At 41.7% G+C, this 24,324-nt stretch overlaps 1 protein-coding gene across 1 annotated transcript in view; it reads right to left on the minus strand.

Moving 5' to 3' along the window:
• Window positions 1-20,925, minus strand: part of ncam1a (neural cell adhesion molecule 1a) — a 267,214-nt gene extending 246,289 nt beyond the window's left edge. The window contains exon 1 of the mRNA XM_085364059.1: window positions 20,731-20,925. Coding sequence (XP_085220185.1) covers window positions 20,731-20,782 — 52 coding nt within the window. The 5' untranslated portion in view covers window positions 20,783-20,925. The remainder of the gene's footprint in view (window positions 1-20,730) is intronic.
• Window positions 20,926-24,324: the final 3,399 nt, after the last annotated feature.

The following is a 24,324-nucleotide window of genomic DNA, read 5'->3' on the forward strand; positions in this document are numbered from 1 at the left end:
AGTCCATAAACAATGAGAGATGTGCTCTCTAATGAGCAAATGTTTCTGTAAAAGGGATCTGTCCTTGGGAAGCTGGCCATGTCATCTAACACTGTATCCAAACCCAGTCTCATGCATCTCAGGACAAACAACCAGGCCATTCTCACTAGGCTTGATTGTCTCTTCAATCTCATTTTCGTTGTCCCCTGGTTTTTTTGTAGTCTACTTCACATGAAAATTATCGGCCGCTATGCCTCCTGACATGGAGGGCAGTGTCGCAAAATCTGGCAAAGTGACTCATAATGAAGAGCTGAGACTTCTATGCTCCCTTCCTTAATGGCTGCATAGAGTGAATGGAGAGTCCCAGGAGGTTTCTATGACACAGGGTGGCTAACTAAGCCATCTCCTCTGCTGGCTATGGTGTGCAGTGAAGCTGAATAGAGCAGAAGTCAAAAACAGTGAGCTTTCACTGCATTAGCAGTCCATAACAGATGCTGCTCTGGAGATCGAGAGAAAGAAAAAAAGCATTTAGTGAAACAAACAGTGGAAAACAGATGTATGACGTCACATTCTGATTTGATCTTTTACACCGACAGCGGGTCAGACGCTGATAAGTGATCTATCTATGGCTCACTAATCGCAGCAATACTGTATAATGATAGCAGGGATTGAGAGAAATCACTGCAAGTCCTCAAACACAAAATCAGTTAGTAAAATATTCCACAAATGAGAGAAAATACAGAGGCAAGACACATGCTACAATTGTGTTTTATTGGAGAAAAGATACAGTCCTGGAGGCCTAAAGCGCTTCATTATAACCACAGTGGGCCGAGTTGTATTAATCTTCAGGTTATCAACAGAGGAAAAGTTTGTAGGATGATTGAAGTCAAGAGTTTTCTCTTTGTGAAATACTGGATGTAGAGCAGGGCGATATGACCAAAAATATTTATCGCGATATACATTTGAAAATTTGCGATAACGATATAACTGACGATATAATTGACACTAGACAAAATACTTTACAACTCCACAACTTTATTAGTGCAAAAAACCCCATCAATGTATTTTCACTTAAACAAGCAGCTGTTTTTTATGTGCATTAAATTATATAAAAACGTAACAGCGCAAATTCTTTGCTGACAGTTTAACCAAAAGGCATTTCCAGTGGAAATTGGCCGACATAACCATGTAAAATATCCACAAAGCTTAAAAAGAGGTTATACACACACAATACGGTAATATTATGTTGAAGCACAGTACGTATCACTCCGCGAGGCTCCTCTCTACGGTAGCCGTAATGCTCCAACAATCTATCAAGCGGTGCGGCTTCGTAGCTTAGCAAAGTCGTACTAAAGCATTTGACAGATTTTCGAGCGCCGTGTACCACATAAAATCGTTTTGAGGTCAGGAAACACAACCAGAATTCATACATAAGGCACACGGGATTATAAGAGGCACTGTCGATTTTCAGAAAAATCAAAGGATTGATTTTAAGTGTGCTGTATTTTCCAAACAACACAGTAATAACGACGGCCCGCTAGCACGCTCTACCAAAAATAGTGCTTTGTTGTGTATCTGACGGACGAAAGCTAAACCAGTTCCACACCACTGAAGTTGCAGCATTTTTACAAACCAATTCTGGTTCATCCGTTTCATTCAACGATCCGCTTTCGCCCTTCTCATTCTCCGCCATGCTTTTTCCGCCATGTGCGTATGAAAACAAAGGCACTGCGCATGTGCGCTTTACCCATATTCTATCGCGATATTTCATTTTCTTATTGTTGCCCAACATTATACCGGTATTACCGTGAACGGTATGATATGTCCCAGCCCTAACTGGATGTTTGTCTGTTAGATCTTAAATTACCTTTAGTGCCAAGAAATGTAGTGTAAAAATCTTGAGACAACTCACAGTAAAAGAAAAAAAAGAAAACTACAGTTATAACGTCACCTTATGGAGAGGATTAATATGATATACACACACATATATATAGTTATTCCCATTTATAAAAGTGGGAATTTTGTTCCAAATGTAGGTGAAAATAGATCAGTCTAAATCTAAATGGCACAATGTCATCAAATGTCATGTCATCAAATGTTGAAAAGACATAATAAATTTACAATTCTAAAAAAAATGATGACATTAAAAATGCAGTGAGTATTGATTGATGTCTACCAGCTTGGCCAACCTGCATGTGCTCCAAATCTATTACAACTCCAGCAAGGCAACATCTGGTAACAGCTCCCCTTCATATCAGTATTATTGAAACAAGAACATAAGGCAAGAACATTTTCTCACAACTGCAGCTGACTCGAAAGTAGGAAAAACAGTGATTATTCAGATGTATCACAATGGAAACATTTGAAGTGTTGACTTCTTTTGCGTTGCTGTTTGTTGGAAAATTGAGGGAAATAATAAAGCATACTTAACATACATAAAGAATAAAGAATGTAAGTAAATACACCCAAAAATACTGAGATAAAACTGAGTTTTCTCCTGCAGAGGATATGACATTGTATTAAAAACACACATGGTAGCTACCTGACAAGACCCTAACTCTTACTTATGCAGTATTCATTTTGCTTTTGCTCTAAAAGTTTGATCATAATAATAATAAACATTCAATTTTGATACACCTGTATAATCAAACATCTGTTCACTGCTTGGTAATGCTTAATATCTTATCAGCCACTAACCTAGAAGCAAGTCAATGAAATTGGGCAAGACGACCTGCTAAAGCTCAAATCGAGCATCACAATGGGAAAGACGTGACTGAAGTGAGTTTGAGTGTGGCATGGTTGTTGGTGCCAGATGGGCTGGTCTGAGTATTTCAGAAACTGCTGACCTTTTATATCAGCAAAATACAAATTTCCCACAACCATCTCTGGGGTTCACAGAGAATAGTCCCAAAAAACAAAACACATTTTTGAATGATCAGCAGTTCTCTTAGCAAAAATTGCAGATTCCAGAAATGAGAAGGAACATTTCCAGACTGTTCTGAGCTGATAGGAAGGAAAGAAAAACTCAAATACCCACCTATTAAAATAAAGGGATGCAGAGGAGCATCTATGAATGCACTATACGTAAACTTTGACGCAGATGAGCTACGGTAGCAGAAGACCATACTGTGTGCCACTCCTGTTAGCTAAGAACAGGAAACAGAGACTACAGTTTATATTTTGGCATAAACAACATGGAAGCATGGGTCCATCCTGCCTTGTATCAATGGTTCAGGCTGGTGTAATGGTTGTAATGGTGTGGAAGATGTTTTGTTGGCCTACCTTGTGGCCATTACTACCAACCAACTGTTGTATAAACACCATAGTCTATCTGGGTATTGTTGCTAACCGTGTCCGTCCCTTTATGACCACATCTCCCCAGGATAACACACCATGTCTCAAAGCTCAAATCATCTCAAACTGGTTTTCTCGACCATAACACTGAGGCATGCCAAGCACACTGCAAGTCTCTGAGCTGCAGTCTTTGGGCAGCACAGTCTCTAATGCCTCTGTTGGATGAGCTAAAAAGGCCAAGCCCTCAACTCCTGATGCTTCTGAGTTTGGCCCATCTGGCTTCCTGCACTGTGAGCCAGTATCAATCACTTGCAGCATGACACACTCCCTTTGTTCCTGCAACGCAAACATATTTCATCCTTCTGGTGTTCAGAAAGAGCGCAAGTCTTCAACTGACATTTACCCCCCCCTAGTCTCTCATAAAGGTAAGATCAAAATTAAGTAAAATGTAAAATATCAAGATGAAAGTGTCGGCATCTGTATGTATGTATGCATTAAAGCATCAAACATTTCAGGTGAGATTTTGACCTAAATGTATTTGGTCAGAATATTTTGACCTTGAGACTTCATCAAAGTGTATGAAGCTTTGAAAGCACAAAAACACTTTTTATACCTTCTGTAGCCTGTCCTTCCCATTTCAACCGTGAGATGAAAGTCAAAAGTGTTAATACCATCCTCAGCACTTAGTAAAAGCATATGCTTCTGGCATTATATTAAAAATTCAAAAGAATTTCAGAGAGGGCTTAATTTGGAGTTCACTGACTGGTTCAAGGTTTTAGAGAAAGTGCATTATTGCCCAAAATGCATCAATACCAAAAGGCAACCACCGAAGGCTGCAGATATTTCTTCTTCATGTATTCATATGGCAGGGATTTACATTTAAATTTTGAGCATTTACAGTAAATCGTGCAGCACAAATACTGCAAGCTGCCAAATACTATAGAAGCGGAAGTGCAACACAAGAGTGCCAAGAAAACCGAGAGCATTTCTTTATCACCTGTCAACATTCATGTATCAAGTTCTGTTCTCCAACTAAAGCAAAAAAAGAGTCTTTTAGCATCCATTTCTATGTGCAGGCATAATTTGCGACCGTCAATAGTGCAATATAATTACACAGCTACAGAACTTTGTGGTAACGATGGCTTATTAAAGCAGCAGAGCAGCAAATTATGAAAAAGAGCTTTTCTAGATAAAATGAGACAGCTGTCAGTCAGGAGAGCGGCTATTCATTTCACAGACATAATCAGGCCACGATACATAAGCAAAAATTTAGCTCCTTTTACAGCTTAGTTTATCAGCAGGGTTTGTCTTATTTTTAGATATTATTTCCTGGAATTGAAAAAAAAAGGATGAACCTGCATCATATCATCATCATCATCATTCACGGCAAAGATGTTTCTTTTCATGGCATCTCAGATCGTGTGAATGCACTCATTTAGTAACAAGAACGGTGAAGAAAAGACCGTCGTTCTGCACGCTGAAGAACGCCAGTCAACTAACAAGTAAGAAGGAAAATCGAATAAAGTAGAGAACATTGAGCATCACGCTCTTCTTTAAATTCGAGCCAGAAGGAAGGCCTAAACGCAACGTGCCCGTGTCTCATGCACTGGTCTCTGCAAGCTTCAGTGCACAAAACAAGGGTCTGCAACAGAACGGGAAACAATGAATCCAGAGGTTGGAGTACCCTGCCGGCACAGTGGCTCCTCCTTGACAACACTTTGCATTGTGTTCCGCCTATTTTTCAACCTCCACCCCTCCTCCTCCTGCCCGTCACCCTGCACCTTTGTCTGCAACCCCACCTCACAGTGAGCCACTACAGAGTCTTTTCTTCACAAGCAGCTCTTCAACAGAGCTGTTAGTGTAAAAGCATAATAAATCACAGACCTCTCCTGATTTTATTAATTGCAGCAGCTTGAACATAAATGCTAAACAGATTTTCTTTAATCTTATTAGAAGTGTTTATGTTTGGTTAAATAATCCCATCCGTTTTTAGCTCCTTACACTTTATTTGATATATGTGAGATAGGACAAAATGAGCACATTAATAGTTGGCCTTTTAATAAATTTGATTTGCTCTTCAATCTTCATCCATATTTTACTACATCAGTGCTTTGTTCCATATAACTCCACAGAAGCTCAGTTGAATACACAGGTATTGATTACTGCAAATTAGCTTTTTGTTTTCAAGTAGAACTCGGACTAATCTCATGCTCGCTTGGCCTCAATTTCATCAGGAAAGTAAAAATTTATATTTTTAAGATACAATTAAGAAAAAGATGGCAATAACATGCATTCTAAAATCTAAATATTTCCTCATTTAGACATGGAGACATCTCATTAAAGCATAAGTACATACACGTTTCACCGAGCATTTGCAGCCAATTTCAATATGCATCACATTTTGAGAGTTTTTGATAGATATTTTGGTTTGAGGTTTATTACACAGCATCACGGGCATTAAAAGTGTTAATGGAAGGCCACCCAGTTATAACAACAGCCACTCCCTCTCAGCACTGAGCTGGTGTTACCCTGCAACCACCTGCTACACAAAAACACCATTTATTTTGATCAGTCTAACCTCATCAGCGCCCGCATGTGAAAGCCGTATGGGTACAAGCGACGGGGCTCTGGTTGTGTGTGACTCCCATATTAGATTGGTGGCAGGATGTAACGAGTTAATTTGATGATTTCTGACACACCGGTTTGATCAAACGGTCCACAGAGTCTGAGCTGCATCCACTGTCAAATCAACAGCTTCAAGATGTGTCTGTGTTTCATGCTGTTTCCATACCACACAGAGTATTTCACAGAAACCTCTCCAAAACAGCTCTGAATACCGTTTAAATGCAACAGGAAACCAACATCTATCACCTCTGACAAGCTGTTTTGTTTTGGGGGGGTTTTTCCCCCATCAAGAGACCATAAACCCAATATTTTATATTTAACAAACTCTTATTATATTTTATTATGTATTTAATATGCTTTTCCGTCTATGTGAATTCACTATTTTCCCATGAAGCGTTGTTTCTCCACACATTTGAATGCATAGCAGCAAGGCTGAAGAACTCCCCAAGTCCGGAACAAGTTCTGTGAACTGAGCTTTCACAAAACTTAAAGAGAGCACATTAAGTTAAAAGCCACCAATAGGTTTTATCCTATTTTAATATCTGAGAACTTCCAACAGTCTGTGATTGTGCCACCTGAGTGTGTGAACAGCACTCGGTGAAAGAAGTCATTCTCGTTTTTTGCTGGCATGGTCTGAAAAACACTACAGAGCCACAGCGGATGCCTCAAGAATGTGCTCGCTGACAATTGTGCCAATTTAGGAAGTAAACAAGTCTACAAAAAAACTGCGCATGGTGCACATCTCGCCTTGTTCCTTTTTCCCAGAAGACATGCTTGGGTGTTTTTTTTCCCTTTCCTTTCTTTACACACACACGCTCAGGCAACTTGGCACCTGAGGAAGCCAGCCAATCACAGAGTCCCTGGGATGAGCCAGCTGTCATTGCTAGGCAATACATCATGATGGTGAGTCACTCCCTGGGATTTAGAGACAGTAGAACAAATGCCCAAATACACTATGGCCTTAACTCTCTATGACAGCTCAGCCAAGGTAAGCCATGTGAGAAGGTAGATTTCTGACTGTGGGAAAAACATAAGAAACCCGGAGTGCCTGTGTGCACATAAGGTGCATCAGATATATGCCGTTTATCGCTAAAGAAGAGAATAATCCTCAGGTTGGTCTCAGAGCTGGAACGGTGAAATCACGTAGAGCAACTTTTGCTGTGCCAAGACACCGCAGAAAGTGATACGGCGTTTATAAGGTGCGACATCAAACTTACAGTCTGCATGCGCCAGCACAAAACACCCACACAGCCCGAGGGCCTAGACGCATCTCTTAATATCAGTGGTGATCACAGGAAACAGAGCACATCCCCTGAAGCTAAATTACAGGTCAGCGAGTTGTGTGTAAGATTTCAAATCAACACATCAAAGTGCTTTTTATAATAATTATAATAATAATAATAAGCCAAGTGGAGCCTTAGTGGTATCAAAAATATACCCCTATGTTTACTCTTCATATTGTTCTTAATTTAGTCACTTGGTTTCTTGTTTGCTGTCGCTGTTACTGTTCATTATTTTGTGCATAAGCAGAAGTGTTAAGTGCCGGCATCCACACTCAGGTAAATAACTGCCAGCTGCCATTGTTATGTGAATGACTGGTCACTAGGGCTGAACGATATATCGCATTTGCGATAATATCGCGACATGATCAAGTGCAATTTTCTAACCGCAAAGGCTGCGATTATACTGCGATTATATTATACAATTCATGGGCTGCATCCTCCTGAGGCCGCATTTGTAGACCGATTACGTCACAGCGACGCGCCGAAGGCTGTCCAAATTACTACCATATCCCAGAATTCATAGCGCGGCCCAGCCAAACTCCAGTTTCCAGCAATGGCGGCCGCTACTAAGTTTTAAAATTACTCATACTAATCTTTCTGGGTCACAAAATAAACTTTTAACATATTTTCAGGCGAGAAAGTAGTTGTGTAAACATCAAATATCTGCTCGGTTTATCAAGATATCCCATATTTGCAAAAGTGCTTCGACGTTTTCAGAGGCGTCTGCTACCCACCAGCTCGACAGCTAGCCGGGAGCTCGAGGGTTACTGATGCGGCCGAGAACGGCACAACTCCCGGCACATCATTTTCAGATCACCGCGGAGTTTCGCTGCTCGGGTTAAACGTAATATATAAGTCACTTAGACAACCTAAAAATGTTATTGTTGGGCTTTTTTCAGTGTTTTGTTTGTTCGTGAGTAAATCGGTTTGGCTGAGATTAAAGTTATTAGATTAGATAAAATAAAACTTTATTAATCCCCCGGGTGGGTTCCTCCTTGGTTTTCACACAGCTGACTAAACGTCAAACAGAAAACTTATTAAACAGAAGTATGAGACAGTCGAGAATTTACACCAGTGTCTGGTTATATTTTAGATAGCAAGAAGCAGACGGCCGAGTTTATTAAACTCCACCGAGACAGCGGTGACGCTAATCAGAACTAGCCTTCTGATTAGCTAATCAGAAGGCTAGTTCTGATTAGCTAATCAGAACTAGCCTTCTGATTAGCTAATCAGAAGGCTAGTTCTGATTAGCTAATCAGAACTAGCCTTCTGATTCAGAAGGCTAGACCGTCCAATTTCACGCCTTTAAACTTTAAAGGCGTGTTTGTGTGTGTGTTTATACAATTGCTATTATGTTTGCACTTTATGTGTAATGTTACTGACTGCAGAGATCAGTAAGATGTGTGTATTTTTTATTTATTAGTTTTATTTATTTAATATTATTTTTTAATTGAATGACTGTCTAGTAGTTCACAGATGTCGAAAAACTGAGTGTGGTAAAGCCACTGATTTTTTTTATGTATATTTCTGCAATCTGCACATTGTACTGACTTTCATTTTAATGTTTACACCAGGGTTCCTTGTCAGCACTTTATGCTCAGATGTTTGTAAGCTAAAAATAAACTATTGTGTATGTTCAAATATACTGTTGTGATTGAAGAAGTTAAATAAAAATGTCAGTCATCAATTCATGCATCACCTCATGTCATCATAACAGAGGTCTGTCTTCCAGGAAAGAACAGTTTAAAATTAATGTAATATAGTATTGGCCATACTATATGATGTATTGCTTGTCTTTGTTTAATAATACAGAAGACAAATACCTTAAAAAATAATCGCATATCGCATCGCAATCGCAATATTGGGGCAAAAAATCGCAATTAGATTATTTTCCATAATCGTTCAGCCCTACTGGTCACTCCTAAGAAACCTATTATGCAAGCTGCAATCTGAAACCTGGGGTTAAGATGGCTAACGCTGCACCTTCGTAGTAGGAGGAAAAGAAATATCTCCAAACAGGACTCATAGGGGAGTAATAACGATTCTCAAAGAAAAAAGACACGTAATAAGAAAAGGAGGAATGTTTCAAAATGGGAGACCCACTCGAAATGAACTGTGTGGAAAAACATCGCTGCATGCATCTTAAATGAGCAGCGATTATCCCTACAGACACCAGGTGTACAGGAAAATGAGTTGACTCTTCAGGTGGTTTGAAAAGCAGGATTTCTGAAAATCAGAAAATCCTCCCCCATCTACAAATGAATGCAGCAGGTGTGGTATCAGCTAGGCTGTGGAAATCCTGGAACAAAGCACTTTAAACTGTTTTACACTCTTACTTCAGTGAGTGCCTTAGCTGCAGTCCTAGAAACTAGCCACTGAAAAATACAGGTGTGAAAGTCAGCGTCACTGATACACAGGGCTTCCCTGATTACAGTTTTGTGACCTACAGAAAGGTTTTTCAATCTAATGACAAATTTGCTAAGATGACGACAAAAATTAGGTGAGTTTTTAGTGCACACTAGCACTACTAAAAACTCAATCAGAGAACGTATTTTTCCACTAATAAGTATTTTGAATCCCAAAAGTGACAAATGAATTAGCAGCCTAACACAACCATATGCCGGTTCAGTCAAATGCACAGTATATTTCTCATACTTGGGCTGTTCGATATATATCGGATGACGATATGAAAACGTCTATCGTTGCATGTTAAGCTATCGTTTGTTTCATGGTGTCACAAAATAAACTGTTTACGGCAATATTTTTTCAACGTTTTGATGGTCACTGTAGAATTTCTTAAAGTTCTCTCTTTCTCTTATATTTAATATAACCACACTACGGACGGACAAGCGACTGTTTTTATGCGTTGACGTTAGCAACAACGCCGGTAAAAACCATCGCGCGGCTCCGCCGTCCGCTTGTTTATTTACCACGTAAACCTTTCGCAATAAAGCTGAAGATCCTGTTGAGATTTTTCAAAATAAACAGAATCAAGTGAAAGAGTATGCAGAGTGTTTACAGATGAGAAGCAAAAAAGAGCCATTAGGTGCTAAAAAAGAAACCTCAGAATCAAACGTTAGAACGAGTTTTTCCCCGCAACACGCCGTGTAATAAATACTCACAAAGAAAATGTCTAAAAATGTATAGTTTCATCCATCTGTCAAAACACTTGACTCCAGGTACACGACCAGCAAAAACAAAACAAAACACGCAAATCGAGTTGCCCGAGATTCACAGAATTTACAGAAAATGTAAAATGTTTGTGATATATTTCTTTGTCTGGACGATAAATGTCTTATATCAGGATATGAGATTTTGGTCATATTGCACAGCCCTATCTCATATTATGTCATTATTTACATTTTAATACTATTATATAATAAACACATCGCAAGAGTGATTACCACTTCTGGCCCAGAGTCCCCCTGGCAGATGCCTACAGATGGGGGCAATGAGATGCTCGGGCAGCAGCGCCTCGGGACAGAGAGAACGATGGAGAGCTAACAGCCAATTCCTGTTTGTGCACCGTCGACAAAGGCAGCTTCAACTATTAATGACTCTTTCACACGCTCACCTATTGAAACCTTTTAAAACTTTGACTTCTTACAGATAAATGTTGACCGAAGGCTCTTTGTCCATCATCTCGACTCCAGGAGAACTAGACAGGATGTGAGACTGAGCTTTTAGGGAGGGGTAAAAGCGATCACTGTAAAGGGAAAAGCAGGGTGCTTGATTTATAACACAAGATGAAACAACTGCAGTATTTGATCAGGCATCAGTAAAGTAATATATCAGGGATCAGAACTTTTAGAAGAACTCATAATAGCATCAGAGTTGGTCAAAGCTTTAAAAAGAAATACCTTTCTTTTTAAAGCTAACTAACATGGCTGACAAGAGAAACATGGGGACCTGGGGGCAGCAGTATAGCTAAAAGTCAGGCAATCACTAGAGCCCCGTACTTTTCGCTTTTCCAGAAAGTACCAAACCGGCTTTCCTGGAGAGATAATGCTGGGGAGGAAGCTAGAAGACAACACTGTGCATAGGGTTGAATAAAAAACAGCAGGTGTTTTAATGCAAGCAATGATATGCAGCTTATTCGTGTATACCCGTCAGTATTTCTATAGGTTATTGCATTTCAAAAGCTTTTCCTATAAAACTGCAAGACTTGTAACTTACTATTTTTACATTGCTAAGCATATAGCTTTGCAGGAGATCACACCCGAAGCCAGCCATCGCATACAGTAGGTGTTTGTTTAAGTGATGAAGCATAAGCATTAAAAGTCTGCCAAGTACACTCGGATGATATTGCCGCCGTTTTTCTGCACTTGAAGGCTCAGTTGAACAAAGAGAAAATAAAGCAAAACCTGCTCTCTGCACTTTTAGCTCAAAGATTGTCGGTAATCCAACATTAAGAAAATTACTCAGGGCTGACAAGCGTTTGTGTCATCCCTGATGAAGGTTACCGCAGCTAAGCCAAGGCATTTTATATGGAGGCGCTGTCACTCCAAGCATATTTTACATTTTATGCCTTTGGTTGAAACAGGTGGGGGGGGGGGGAAGTTATGCAAAGTAAAAAATACTGGGTTTTTTCTTCTCCACCTGAAAATTAACACAACATAAGTATGAAGTGACTTTCAGAAACAAAATACCATCTGTTAATCAGTGCAAGTCCTGAGGGAAGTAAGTTATAACGGTGACAGGCTATAAATAACACAGAGTCCCATGCTGACAATAAAGAAAACTGGAACATCAATAAACACAGTATCTATTCCAAATAAAAATCGGTGCTTGTAGCTCTCCAGGCATTTCAAGGAGGACAGGGACATCATGCTGGGATTCTGTTGCGCAGCAATGTAGTCCATCGTCACCTTGGGCAACCTCACCAGACTTGGCAGCCTCACTTAAAGAGCTCAGTAAAAGGGAAAAAAAATATAGGGAGTCCACTGCCAAAGGAGCACAGATCATTAGTTCTTATGTAGAAAATCTGGTGAGGTTGGGGCTAAGCAAGTATGCTGAGGAGTGCCACAACAAACACCTGAATATTCTCTATCACCTTGCAAAACTCACACGAGCAGCATCCCGGTTAGCCTTAGAGCAACAGCAGCTTGTTTGAAATCACAGCCACTCCCACAGATATTTCACCTTCTTGGATGGGATCTTAGGGAACATCAAGCATTGTTTATCTGAATTCATTAGAAGCTGATGCTGCTTCACTCTGCCAAAATGCCAGAGTTTAGCCTAAGGAAACTGGAGAAGTATTTTGTTTCAGACCCCGTTTCTTTAACCAGAACAGAAGAAAAGACCACAACAAAAAGGATCAGAAACAAGATTTTACTGAGCTGAAATGGATGGCTAAGCAGAAAGTGTGTCAACAAGCTCAGTGAAGGCATATTTTCATTTTGACAAGAAAAGTCCCGCCACATAAATGTGGCTTTCATGAATAACTTCATTTTGGAAAAAAAATACATATATACACACACACACACACACACACACGCACACGTAAATATATATATATATATATATATATATATATATATATATATATATATATATATATATATATATATATATATATACATATATATATATATATATATACATATATAGATACACATGCATATTTGCATGGTATATAATCATAATGCTTATGGTTTTGTTATAAAGACATGTTGTTTTAACCATGGATGACTGTGCTGGGTTGCCTTGCGTCTGAATTAACTACATATTGTATTGATTTTTCTGCTGCCTTTAGGCGTCGCCACAACAGATCGTCTACCTCCGTCTCACCCTATCTCTAGCATCCTCCTCTGTCACATCGACCCTCTGCATGTCCTCCTCCGCTACATCCATGAATCTTCTCTATGCACTTCCTCTTTTCCTCAGCTCCATATTGCCCGTGCCTCTGATGTACTCATTTCTAATCCTGTCCATCCCGGTCAGCTCTGCCACCTCCAGCTCCACTTCCTTTTTTGTCAGTGTCACCCTCTCCACTCATACATCATAGCAGGTTTCACTGCCATCTTGTAAACCTTCTCTTTCACTCTTGCTGCTATCTTTTGTCACAAATGACCCCCTGACACTCGTCTCCACCCACTGCACCCTGGCTGACCCCGTCTTCACTACCACTGCTCCTTCCATCTTCACTGTTACACCTGTCTACTTCCCATTAGACATACATATTCTGTCTTGCTTCTAGTGCCTTTTCACTCCTCTTCTCTCCAGAGCATAGCTCCACAGCTCCAGCTCTACAGATCATCCTCCACCTGCTCCCTGTCTGCAAGTATCACAGTGTATGGAGACTCATGGCTGACCTCTTCCATCATCCTGCAGCTTATCGCACCCCCACCCTGAATCCATTTCCCACTCCTTCCATACACCATGCTACAAGTTGTGGTAAGTAATGTAATATTAAATTTGTTTGTACTGACTCATCAAACTTTAAGTTACCATTAGATGAGTCATTGTGCATTAACTCATCTAATGGTAACTTAAAAATTCATGTTACATTAGTTAGTATTACTCGTGGCATTCCATTAGAACATAATGACATAATGTGAATATACATGACTAAAGGCTACCTTCCTCTGTGAATATTATATCTGCTTGAGAATTTTGGGAGACATTACTTCATTGACATCAGTTGTCCATTTAGTTACACACTCTGAAGACAGCATTAAGATCTGAAAATCATGTTCAATGTTGCGCTCAATGGCAAAGGAAGGGGCTGCTGATTGGGTTGCATAACAAGTCCGTCTCTTTTTTTCTGGGTTTTTTCCCCCACATTCAATTCTCTATAGGACGCCTTCAGAGCTCACACAATAAAAATCACTCATGGGTTCTATTCATGTCCTGATTAATATGCAAAGACAGCCTATCCTCATCTAACAGTCAGAAGAAATATTATAGCCAGTCAAGTCATTTTGAGCTCATCTGGATGGAATTATCAGCACTTTCAGAAGCTCTGTGATATGACATGAATTTATGGATTATGTAAAACTTGTATCATCTGCATTTCAAAGTTTTTAGACTTTACGTGCCTCTTTATCATCCACGGACGAAGAACTTCTAATGGCTTAGTGACTGGAATCAAATTAAAACTGTCTTTGTGTTCCTGTGTTAAAAACCCCCAGAAATTATTGTTTTTTTGTAATTAAGCTTAAAAGTGTTTGTAAAGTGTTGTTCAAATTTGGGGATTTCAGCTCGATTTAACGGCCACACAGTGAAGCTGAACAGCACAGTTCCATTAAATATTAACAGTTTGGTGGAGCAATAACAGATTTTGCACAGATAAGCAAACCCATATGTGCAGGTACGTATTGTATATCTGTGGTACAGAGAGCAGTTTTTACAGCGGGAAATGCACTACATACACTTAATAACATCACACTGAAAAGAAATGTTGAGTGTCAGTAAACTAAATAATATTACTGACAAAAGACTGAGTGGAGTCTGGAAAGAATGAAGAACTGACATTAGTCACCATCACTCATCTCCTCAGTCCGGCTTTTTCCCTTGCTGCTGATGTGGAACCAGCAAGTGCAGATAACACTGAGGGGGTGGCTGCTGTCTCAGACTGTAGATAAGTCTAAAAGAATCTGCCAAATTCAAATATACTTGGCAACTCAAGCTAGCACCTAGGCTACAGACAGGCAGCTCTCATTTTAACTTGATTGTACTAGCCTAACAAATGTTCTGTGTTTGTGTAAAAGCATACCAACAGTGGATGTAAATAAGTGTTAACATCCTTTTCTATTAGTGAGATTAGGGACTTATAGTGGGTTCTGGCTGCAACGGCACTTAACGAGCATTGTTGTTGTCACATCTAAATGGACTGGTACTTGTTCAGTGCTTTTCTACTCAATTTGAGACCCCAAAGCGTTTTCTTACCACAAGCCTCATTCACCCATTCATACACACATTAACCTAAGTGGGTTTTTTTTCGTAATGTCCAAACACTCAGACTCCAATGGATGCATCGAGGGCAACTCGGGGTCCAGTATCTTGCCCAAGGATACTTCAACATGCAGAATGGAGGAGGCACAGATAAGGCCACCGACCTTCTGATTAGTACGTGATCTACTCTACCTCCTGAACACACCCATCTAGAAAAATTATATCCAAGTGGCTGTACACAGGTCTTTGATAGTTGAGTGTCACTGTGTTTCATGTGACATGTTTGAATCGTGATCATGATGAAGTAAAGTTTATCACCAGTACTGTCTGGGGCAAACAGCAGCCTCCAGGTCTGGAGAACGAAGCCAAGGCATAAGTGCCAAAAACTGCATTTCCTCTAATGCCCACTCAAAAAGCGAGCGAATCCACATAGAGTCCTGTGTTTAAAACAGCCAATTTCACAGGATTAAAAAGCATGTTTACAGCCTTGTACACAAAGCAGTTAGGGCCTCCATAGTTCCCCCCTTCGTGGCAAGTGTACAGGGGTGCATTTTCTAAAACCCATCCATCTGCATATTGGAGCTGGTGTGCAGATGGATGCTGTGACTGACAGGGGTTCCAACACAGACTGCTGGACTACTCAAAGTCAATTAATGCACCTCTCCACCATGTCTGTGCTGTTGTTGCCTGTTGGAGCATTTTAAAAGGAATTATCTAACAGACTGTGCTGTGTGGTACAAACGATTCAAGGAGTTTCTGCTTCAGTTTTAGTGAGTTAAATTTTTAGTATTTTAATAGTCTGCACTAATTAGCAGATAATGTAACTCAGACACACAGGGCTCTGTGTCTGTGCTGCTGTGTGGGCTGTTTTGAGTTGAACTCTCAGGGGAGAAAGGATGATATGACATATAATAAAAGCTGCAAAAGATGGAGATCAATAAACAAATCAAGGGGGGGGGGGAGCACAGCAAGAAGGGAAAAAAAGAAAGCTATAGGGCGAAAATGTAGACGCAGTAATGACTGAACTTTATGTAAATGTAGGCAGCAGCAAAGAACTCACATCTTGAGAATCAACTTGCAATTATGATGACAAGTCACTTGATCTGTTGCTCTCTTACATAAACTGTACGGCGACACAGGCATGCAGTATTTAGCTAAACAGAAGCTGAATCCAAGTAGGAGTACTGCTATAATCTGAACAGTCCATGTACTGACGAGAATTTGATCATAACAAGCCGTAATAGTACATTAGTACAAAGTGTCTCCAAGCCAAATGGTGCATGGACCAGAGTGCAACTACGGAGCAAAGCTTGAAAGAGCCAGAATCTAGTTTTATTTAAAGAGCGGACTAAAAATGCCTTATAATTTTCCTGTGTTTGGCTGCTTTTTCCAGTTCCCCTAAGTCAAAAATAGCCTGTATTATTTTCATAGTGGCTTTGAACCCACCACAGCAGTTAAAGTCCCATATGTTAGCCATTTAGGATTTGTGTATTTTCTCCCTCAAAATGTTAAGCTAAAGTTTTTCTTCCCTTCTGTAGTTCAGCTGACTGATTAAAGTACACACATGCTGCTTTACAGCCAGAACAGTACATGGATTTGCACTGCTTGCAGTTTCATATAACTGTATGAACTGAATGGCAAGTGCACATCAGCATCTAGCCTGCCTTCAGCCTGCAAACTTGTTGTTTCAGGAACAAAAAGAATAAAGAAATCCAACAGAGGCAATCCACTTTCAGCAAGAGAGAGAACACTCTGCCATTCTGTCAGATGCTAAAACACTGCACAGCGGTTTGCAATATCATGTGAAAAGGCGATTCAACTCAATAACATCCATTCGCTTCTCCTTTTTTTTTTCAGGGTCGCGGGGGGCGCTGGAGCCTATCCCAGCTGTCATAGGGCGAGAGGCGGGGTACACCCTGGACCGGTCGCCAGTCTGTCGCAGGGCCAACACACAGGGACAGACAACCATTCGCGCTCACATTCACTCGCACATTTACACCTAACGGCAATTTGGATTTTCCAATTAACCTATCCCCACAAGCTGCATGTCTTTGGACGGTGGGAGGAAGCCGGAGTACCCGGAGGGAACCCACGCAAACACGGGGAGGACATGCAAACTCCACACAGAAAGACCCCGGCCTGATGTTGGAATTGAACTCAGGACCTTCTTGCTGTACGGCAACAGTGCTAACCACCGTGCCACCGTGCTGCCTAATTATGTAATTTGATCATAAATATATTTTATCCTCAAGTCAGACTAATCAATCAGGAATGCCCAGTAGTACATATTTTACATATTTGGTCACATATTTGGTCAGTGCAGGGCGCTGCTGGACGATGCTGAGCTGCAGTGCAATAAAAGCCAGTTTAAACTTTTACTGGAAGGCAACCCTGCGTTGGTTTCTCTACAGCCAACAGCACAGAGCATGAAAGGGTTAAAAAAAAGAATAGAAATGCCTCAGATCTGTAACTTCACATTCTTGAAGTCATAAATCTGAGGCGGTGTCATTTTCACTTTAATAAACGGGGCTTCTTTTCCCCTCAGATTACCCTGCATCACCTTCTACTTTTTCCAGTTTCAAACTGATCACCACCATGGATGCGGTGGCTTAATTCAGTAACACAGTCAGAACGGGCACTGCACACTCGACTTGAATTTAAGTCGAGAAAGATCACTACCTGTGTCGACTCCTAAAACTGCATTATAATGCAGTTACATCTTGGAAGGTGGTGTAGCTCTGCATTCTAATGTTTGGCGCGAGCCTCAAAAATGTAATTATCATCGAACTGGAACAGAAACTGGAAATCAATAAATGTAATTAAATTGCTCAGCCCTCAAAGTGTGTGATACTGTCATTACCCCTTCAATATACCCCGAGTCCATCAAATAATGCGATCAATTTATTTGAATTTCTCCTTGTTGCAAGAGGGTACAGCTAAGGCACAGTTGTCTAATTATCTCCCTCTTGGTTCCTTTCTCTTTCCCTCCCCTGCGGAGGCGCGGTAAATTGTGGGGGTGTCAGAATATTTCGGCAGGGTCATGAATCATATAGAAGAAATGAAAACATCCCAGCACCACTCTCTAAACCCACATCAGTGACAGGGTGCCCAAGTGTTTGGGTGCTGATTTGGAAATACCTCCAAAAATATTCTGGAAAACTTTCAAAAGCCAGCGCCAAGTGATGCAGTTTAAGGTTCATAGAAACCACAAACATCAGCCGGCACACGCATTATCCCAACACAGCCCATTAGATCCTCACTCAGCTTGTTGAAAGTATTTTAAGTAGTTTTTTTTTCCCAACAGAAATCACAGCATTTTTTTTCCCAGCGATAAAAATGTAAAGTGCATTTTTTTGGTTGCTGTTTGTGAAGTGCAAAATGTCAAATCCTGTGTTTTAAAAGTTTGGACAGTAATCAATAAATCAATATTTTATATAACTTCAAGTATCAACATCACTATCACACTCAAAAACCACCAGATCATACAAACAAGAAAAACAAAAGCGGAGCCCCTTTGGGGGCACGCCCAGCACCACATGGAGGCCAGCTTAGGTTTTATGTACCAAAACAAGAAAAATACCATCCAACATACACAGTAATGATCCACCTTCTTCAAATTCTGTCGTCTTATCCACTCAATTTCCCCAGTCCACATTATTTTAGGCTATATACATTATTTTCCTGTGCGTAGACCCACATTCTTCATGCTCGATTTCCCTAAATTCTGCAAAGACAGGGCTGTTGGCTTCAGCACAACTGTGAAATAAATGTATTATTTAGCCAGACCGAGACTACTGCATGGATAATTCAATACAGTCTCACAGAGAATGAACTTTAAACTAATGATGCGTGCTCGGGGAAAAGTGACTTAACAGTCTACCCCAAATAATGTGTCATGGCCGTGTGGCACAAACACAAGGCAAGGAAAGGAAAGGAAGAAAGGAAAGGAGTCAAATGTCAATAAATCGAAACAGGCATAGCCAGATGATAGGCTACTTTTTTAGCACATGAAAAGATTTGCCTTCTGGTTATTTTAACTGTACCTTCAGTCATTTCATCCAGACTCAGTGGCTGTATTGGCTGCAGTTAATCTCAGTAGTGGAGAAGAAAATGCTTCTTTTTTTTATTTTGTTTTTTGCCATAGACAAGAAAAGCATAGACCTGTAGAGCACTGAGAAACAACAGTGCAACTGAGGCCTCGGGTTAGAATAATCATTTTACACCATAATGTACACTAAATTGAATCAAATTATAACATCAAACTATTCTTCCGCTCTCCAAGGACCCCTGGGGGTCCTCAAACTCCTCTTTGAGCACTCAGTTGCAGTTTATGTAATGGGGAGGTGAATGCAGGGAGGAGAGAAGGATGTGGGTGGTGGGAGAGGTGGGGGCTTTGGGGGGAAAAATGGGTCCCCCTCCCGCCCTATATAACCATGAGAGCTCTGGGATTGGATGCTATTGTATACATTGAAAGACTATTCAGTCTACCTCACTGGATGACGAATTTCCCCTCAACCAACGAAATTAAAAAGTACGATCAAATCAGTCTGGGTCTGTGCCGAAGTCGACATCATTTTGCGCATGGAGGTTAGAAAAAAACAAGCACCTCGCTACTAAGTTAGAAACTACAGAGTCCTTTTTGGCCAGAAAAACAACAAAAACAGAGGCAATACCTCAGTGTCGACCTATATGATCAGAGCAGGGATGCAAAAACTAAACTCCCGCACGGACACATCAGCACAGCTACTGGTTATGTGCCAAATCCGATCGTGGCACAAGTGGAAATTTGTGCGTGCATCTTATCGATCTATTCGATAGTTTTAAGCGCATGCGTACGGAAAACAAATTGAATATTAAGGTAATAAAGAGAAAAAAAGGGCAGTAAATCTGTTTCCAGTGGGCTAAAACAAAGCGTTCCCGCTAATAGCGATCGGCTCTCCGGACACCCCATCCTCGGTGCGTCACGTCTGACCCAGCAGAACTGAGAAAGCCGAGGTGGACTTTTGAATGACAGTATATTCGTTTGCCGTTGACGTTTGCAGCGACTTAAGAGGCTATAAGCAATAAGCTGGCTGCTGACATAAAGGGGACCACAAAAAGCGCCCCACTACACCACCGGTCTCTGGAAGCATCCTCCTCTATTTACCCACAGGGACGAACTCAGGAGCTTAACTTCCACAGCACGCAGTACGAGTGGGGATTTTTATTATTATTATTAAAAATATGTTGCATAACTTAACTTAGGGAGAACAGTCACCCCGAATGAAAGAGACTGGTCGTCTGCACTTCTCTGTGTTGTGCAGGGATATTCAAAATGCACCGAGATACGCGCCTCTATCAAACTGTATAACCCCAAAACTGAATAAAATGCGCCCTGCTAAGTAATTCATGTCGCTTTCCCTCAGAGAGGGGGAGATGCCTCACTTTTTAGAGAACTTTTGGGATAACTGTGAATTTTGCAGCGCTCGAGCTCCAAATCCAGCGCCACTGTCCGGAGTCAGTGACAAGGATGCCGCCGGTGGGACCAGAGGATGCTGCTCTAGAATCAGCACGTCTCGGCCTGCGCTTTCACACAGATTTGCTTTGCCTACAGCTGGATATTAATCCCCACACAACCTAATATTAGACTAGAACAAGAAATAACTCATTTTACCTGCACAGCCGATGAATAACAATCCCCAGATGAGGTCCCTTATTTGAAGCATTGTAATGTGTCACACAGCTATTCTCCTTGAAGAGCAGACGCACTTTAAAACAAGAGAGGTGTCTCTAGTGATGGGGGGGAAACAGTCTTTCCAGGGACAACAACTGATACCAGGCGGATTTTTGGTCCTTCTTGCTACCCGTGTTCGCGCCGCGGCACAACGAGAGTGACAGGCTGAAACCGTAGCACGCACTCGCGCACGCATGCACTCAATAGATACCAGCACGAATTACTCCGCCCGGTAGGCTATAACCCCCCACACACAGAGAGACACACACGGAGGGGGCGGGCTGAGGTGAATTCAGTAACAAAGTAGTGCGCGGAGCTGTCTGTGCAGACGGCAGATGGTCACCAGAGGCTGTAATTCGGATTACTGAGCGTGCAAACCGGCTAACTATGGTTTAAAACACATAGAGTGACATATTGGTTCTAATTAAAAGTGTTATCCAGACTGCTAGAATAGCTTAATACTAAACGAATGACTGAATTTCCAAATAGTGATGGATAGTTCACAATGACAATATTTTATTCCATTTTATTTAAAAAAAAAAAAATTCTGAGGTGATATTGTTTATATTAATATATTAATATGGTTCGTATATGTGGTGAGTGGTGTTGTGAAGCATCTCAATAGCTACTGTTGGACAGTAATAAGCAGACACCCAGGGTGTTTTCTTTTTGTTTGTGGTCAGAAGTTTACATCCACTCATCATGTGCATGACTGTCATGGTAATTTGGGCCTTTCATTTCTTTGAACTGTTCTTTCACCAGGGTGAAATGACTGTACTTTTTCACTCACTGTGGGTGTATACACCACTCTGCATTTAATCATTAGTTACTATTAATCTCTGTCTCTCTTCCACAGCGTCTTTTGTCCTGTCTTCCTCCCATCACCCGCAACCAGTAGCGGCAGATGGCTGCCCCTCCCTTTGCCTGGCTCTGCTGGAGGTTTCTTCCTGTTAAATGGGAGTTTTTCCTTCCTGTTGTTGCCGACTGCTTGCTCAAAAGAAGTTGTTTGATTGTTTGGGTTTTGTCTCTACTATTATAAGTTCTTTCTTCTCGTAAGTGCTTTATATTGTTCTTACAATATAAGGTGACTGTATGAGGTGACTGTTGTTGTGATCTGGAGCTATATAAATAAAATTGAGTTGCACAAGTTAGAATTTATTTTGGCTTTCCTCTAATCCACACAGGGTCAAACGTATTCATACAGGCTCAAATGTCTACATAGCCTCCCACTAAAAGTTAACAAGTTGCACCTCAAACAGATGGTTTTGAGGGCCATCAACAAGCTTTTTTCACAATTCTAACTGGATATCAGAATCAGAATCAGAATCAGAATGGGTTTATTGCCAGATGTTGAGGTTTACAACATTAGGAAATTGCTGCGGTGCTTCAGTGCAGACAATAAGAATTAAAGTGCTATGTAGAAAGAAAGATATGTGCATGAGATATACATGAGATATATACATGAGAATAAGAATTAAGAGTGCTACGTAGAAAGATATATACATGAGTGCAGGTGGTGATCAGTGCCAAACATGAAATGATGCAGTGACACAGCGTAGGGTCATGTGTTAGTGGCGGGGACAATCATGTGGTTATTGTTCATGTGTCCAACAGCAGAGGGGAAGAAACTGTTCTTATGGCGAGAGGTTCTGGTGCGAATGGACCGGAGCCTCCTGCCTGAGGGGAGCAGGTCAAACAGACTGTGTCCAGGGTGAGAAGGGTCAGCTGAGATCCGGGCTGCACGCCGCAGTGTCCTGGAGGTGTACAGGTCCTGCAGAGATGGGAGTCTGCAGCCAATCACCTTCTCAGCAGAGCGCACAACACGCTGCAGTCTCTGTTTGTCCCTGATAGTGGCTCCAGCGTACCACACGGTGATGGAGGAGGTGAGGATGGACTCGATGATTGCAGTGTAGAATTGCATCATCGTCCGTGTTGGCAGGTTGAATTTCTTCAGCTGCCTCAGGAAGTACATCCTCTGCTGGGCTTTCTTGATGACGGAGGTGATGGTGGGCTCCCACTTCAGGTCCTGGGTGATGGTGGTACCCAGGAAGCGGAATGAGTCCACAGAGGTGATGGGGGTGTCAGTCAGGATGATGGGGGGGAGTGGGGCTGTGTGCTTCCTGAAGTCCACAATAATCTCCACTGTCTTCTGGGCATTCAGCACCAGGTTGTTGTGGCTGCACCAAGACACCAGACGTTCAACCTCCCTCCTGTAGGCAGACTCGTCCCCGTCCGAGATGAGCCCAATGACGGTGGTGTCGTCTGCGAACTTGATTAGCTTGACAGACTGGTGGGTGGAGGTGCAGCAGTTGGTGTACAGGGAGAAGAGCAGAGGAGAAAGAACACAGCCCTGAGGGGAGCCGGTGCTGATGGTCCGGGAGTCCGAGACATTCTTTCCCAGCCTCACATGCTGCTTCCTGTCTGTCAGGAAGTCAGTGATCCACCGGCAGATGGGATCAGGCACATTCATCTGGGAAAGCTTGCCTCGGAGATGGTCTGGAAGGATGGTGTTGAAGGCAGAGCTGAAGTCCACAAACAGGATCCTGGCGTAGGTTCCTGGGGAGTCCAGATGCTGCAGGATGAAGTGTAGGGCCATGTTGATGGCGTCGTCTACAGACCTGTTGGCTCTGTATGCAAACTGCAGGGGGTCCAGGAGGGGGGCCGTGAGGGTCTTGAGATGGGAGAGAACTAGGCGCTCAAATGACTTCATGACCACAGATGTCAGAGCCACGGGTCTGTAGTCATTTAGTCCAGTGATCCTAGGTTTCTTGGGGACAGGGATTATGGTAGAGGACTTGAAGCAGGCAGGCACGTGACATGCCTGCAGTGAGGAGTTGAAGATGCCAGAAAACACTGGGGCCAGCTCGTTTGCACAGTGTCTGAGGGTGGCAGGAGACACACCGTCTGGGCCGGGAGCTTTCCGAGCATTCAGACTCCTAAACTGCTTCCTCACATCTGCTTCATGAATATGAAGAGTTGTGGTCGGAGGAGGTGGTGTGAAATCCTCTTTTGTGTGGGGTGAGGGGGCGGGTGTTGCAGGTGAACAGTTTGAAGGTGGTGATGGCTCTATGGAGGGGGGAGAGGTGGGGGAATGAGTGTCCAAAGTGCCTCTATTGTTGGGGTCGTTGAAGGTGTGAAGGCTGCCTGATGGCTCGTCAAAACGGCAGTAGAAGTTGTTAAGACTCTTCTCGGCAGAATGTGTAGAGTTCATTTAAATTGGCTGGCTTCCTTGCTCGCAAGTGCTTTCCTCAAATTTTCAGTAGGATTGAGGTTGGGGGCTTTGTGAAGGCCATCCCAGAAGCCTAATGTTAGCCCAGTTTATCCATTCCAAAACCAGTTGCAAAGTCTGTTTGGGATAAGTGTCCTGTCGAAACATCCAGCTGTGTTCAAATTTCAACCTGTGAGATGAAGAATAATTTGAATGTAGTCCTTTTTCATTATTCCATCCCCTTGGTGTAATGCACCAGTGCCAGTGTAAAGCTACCATGACTATGCTTGACAGTTGTTCTCAGGCTTGAAACATGCACCTTAGTC

Source organism: Diplotaxodon limnothrissa, linkage group LG10 (assembly GCF_057381915.1).
Source record: "Diplotaxodon limnothrissa isolate DT_005_m linkage group LG10, D_limnothrissa_male_GT1.1, whole genome shotgun sequence".
NCBI lineage: Eukaryota > Metazoa > Chordata > Actinopteri > Cichliformes > Cichlidae > Diplotaxodon > Diplotaxodon limnothrissa.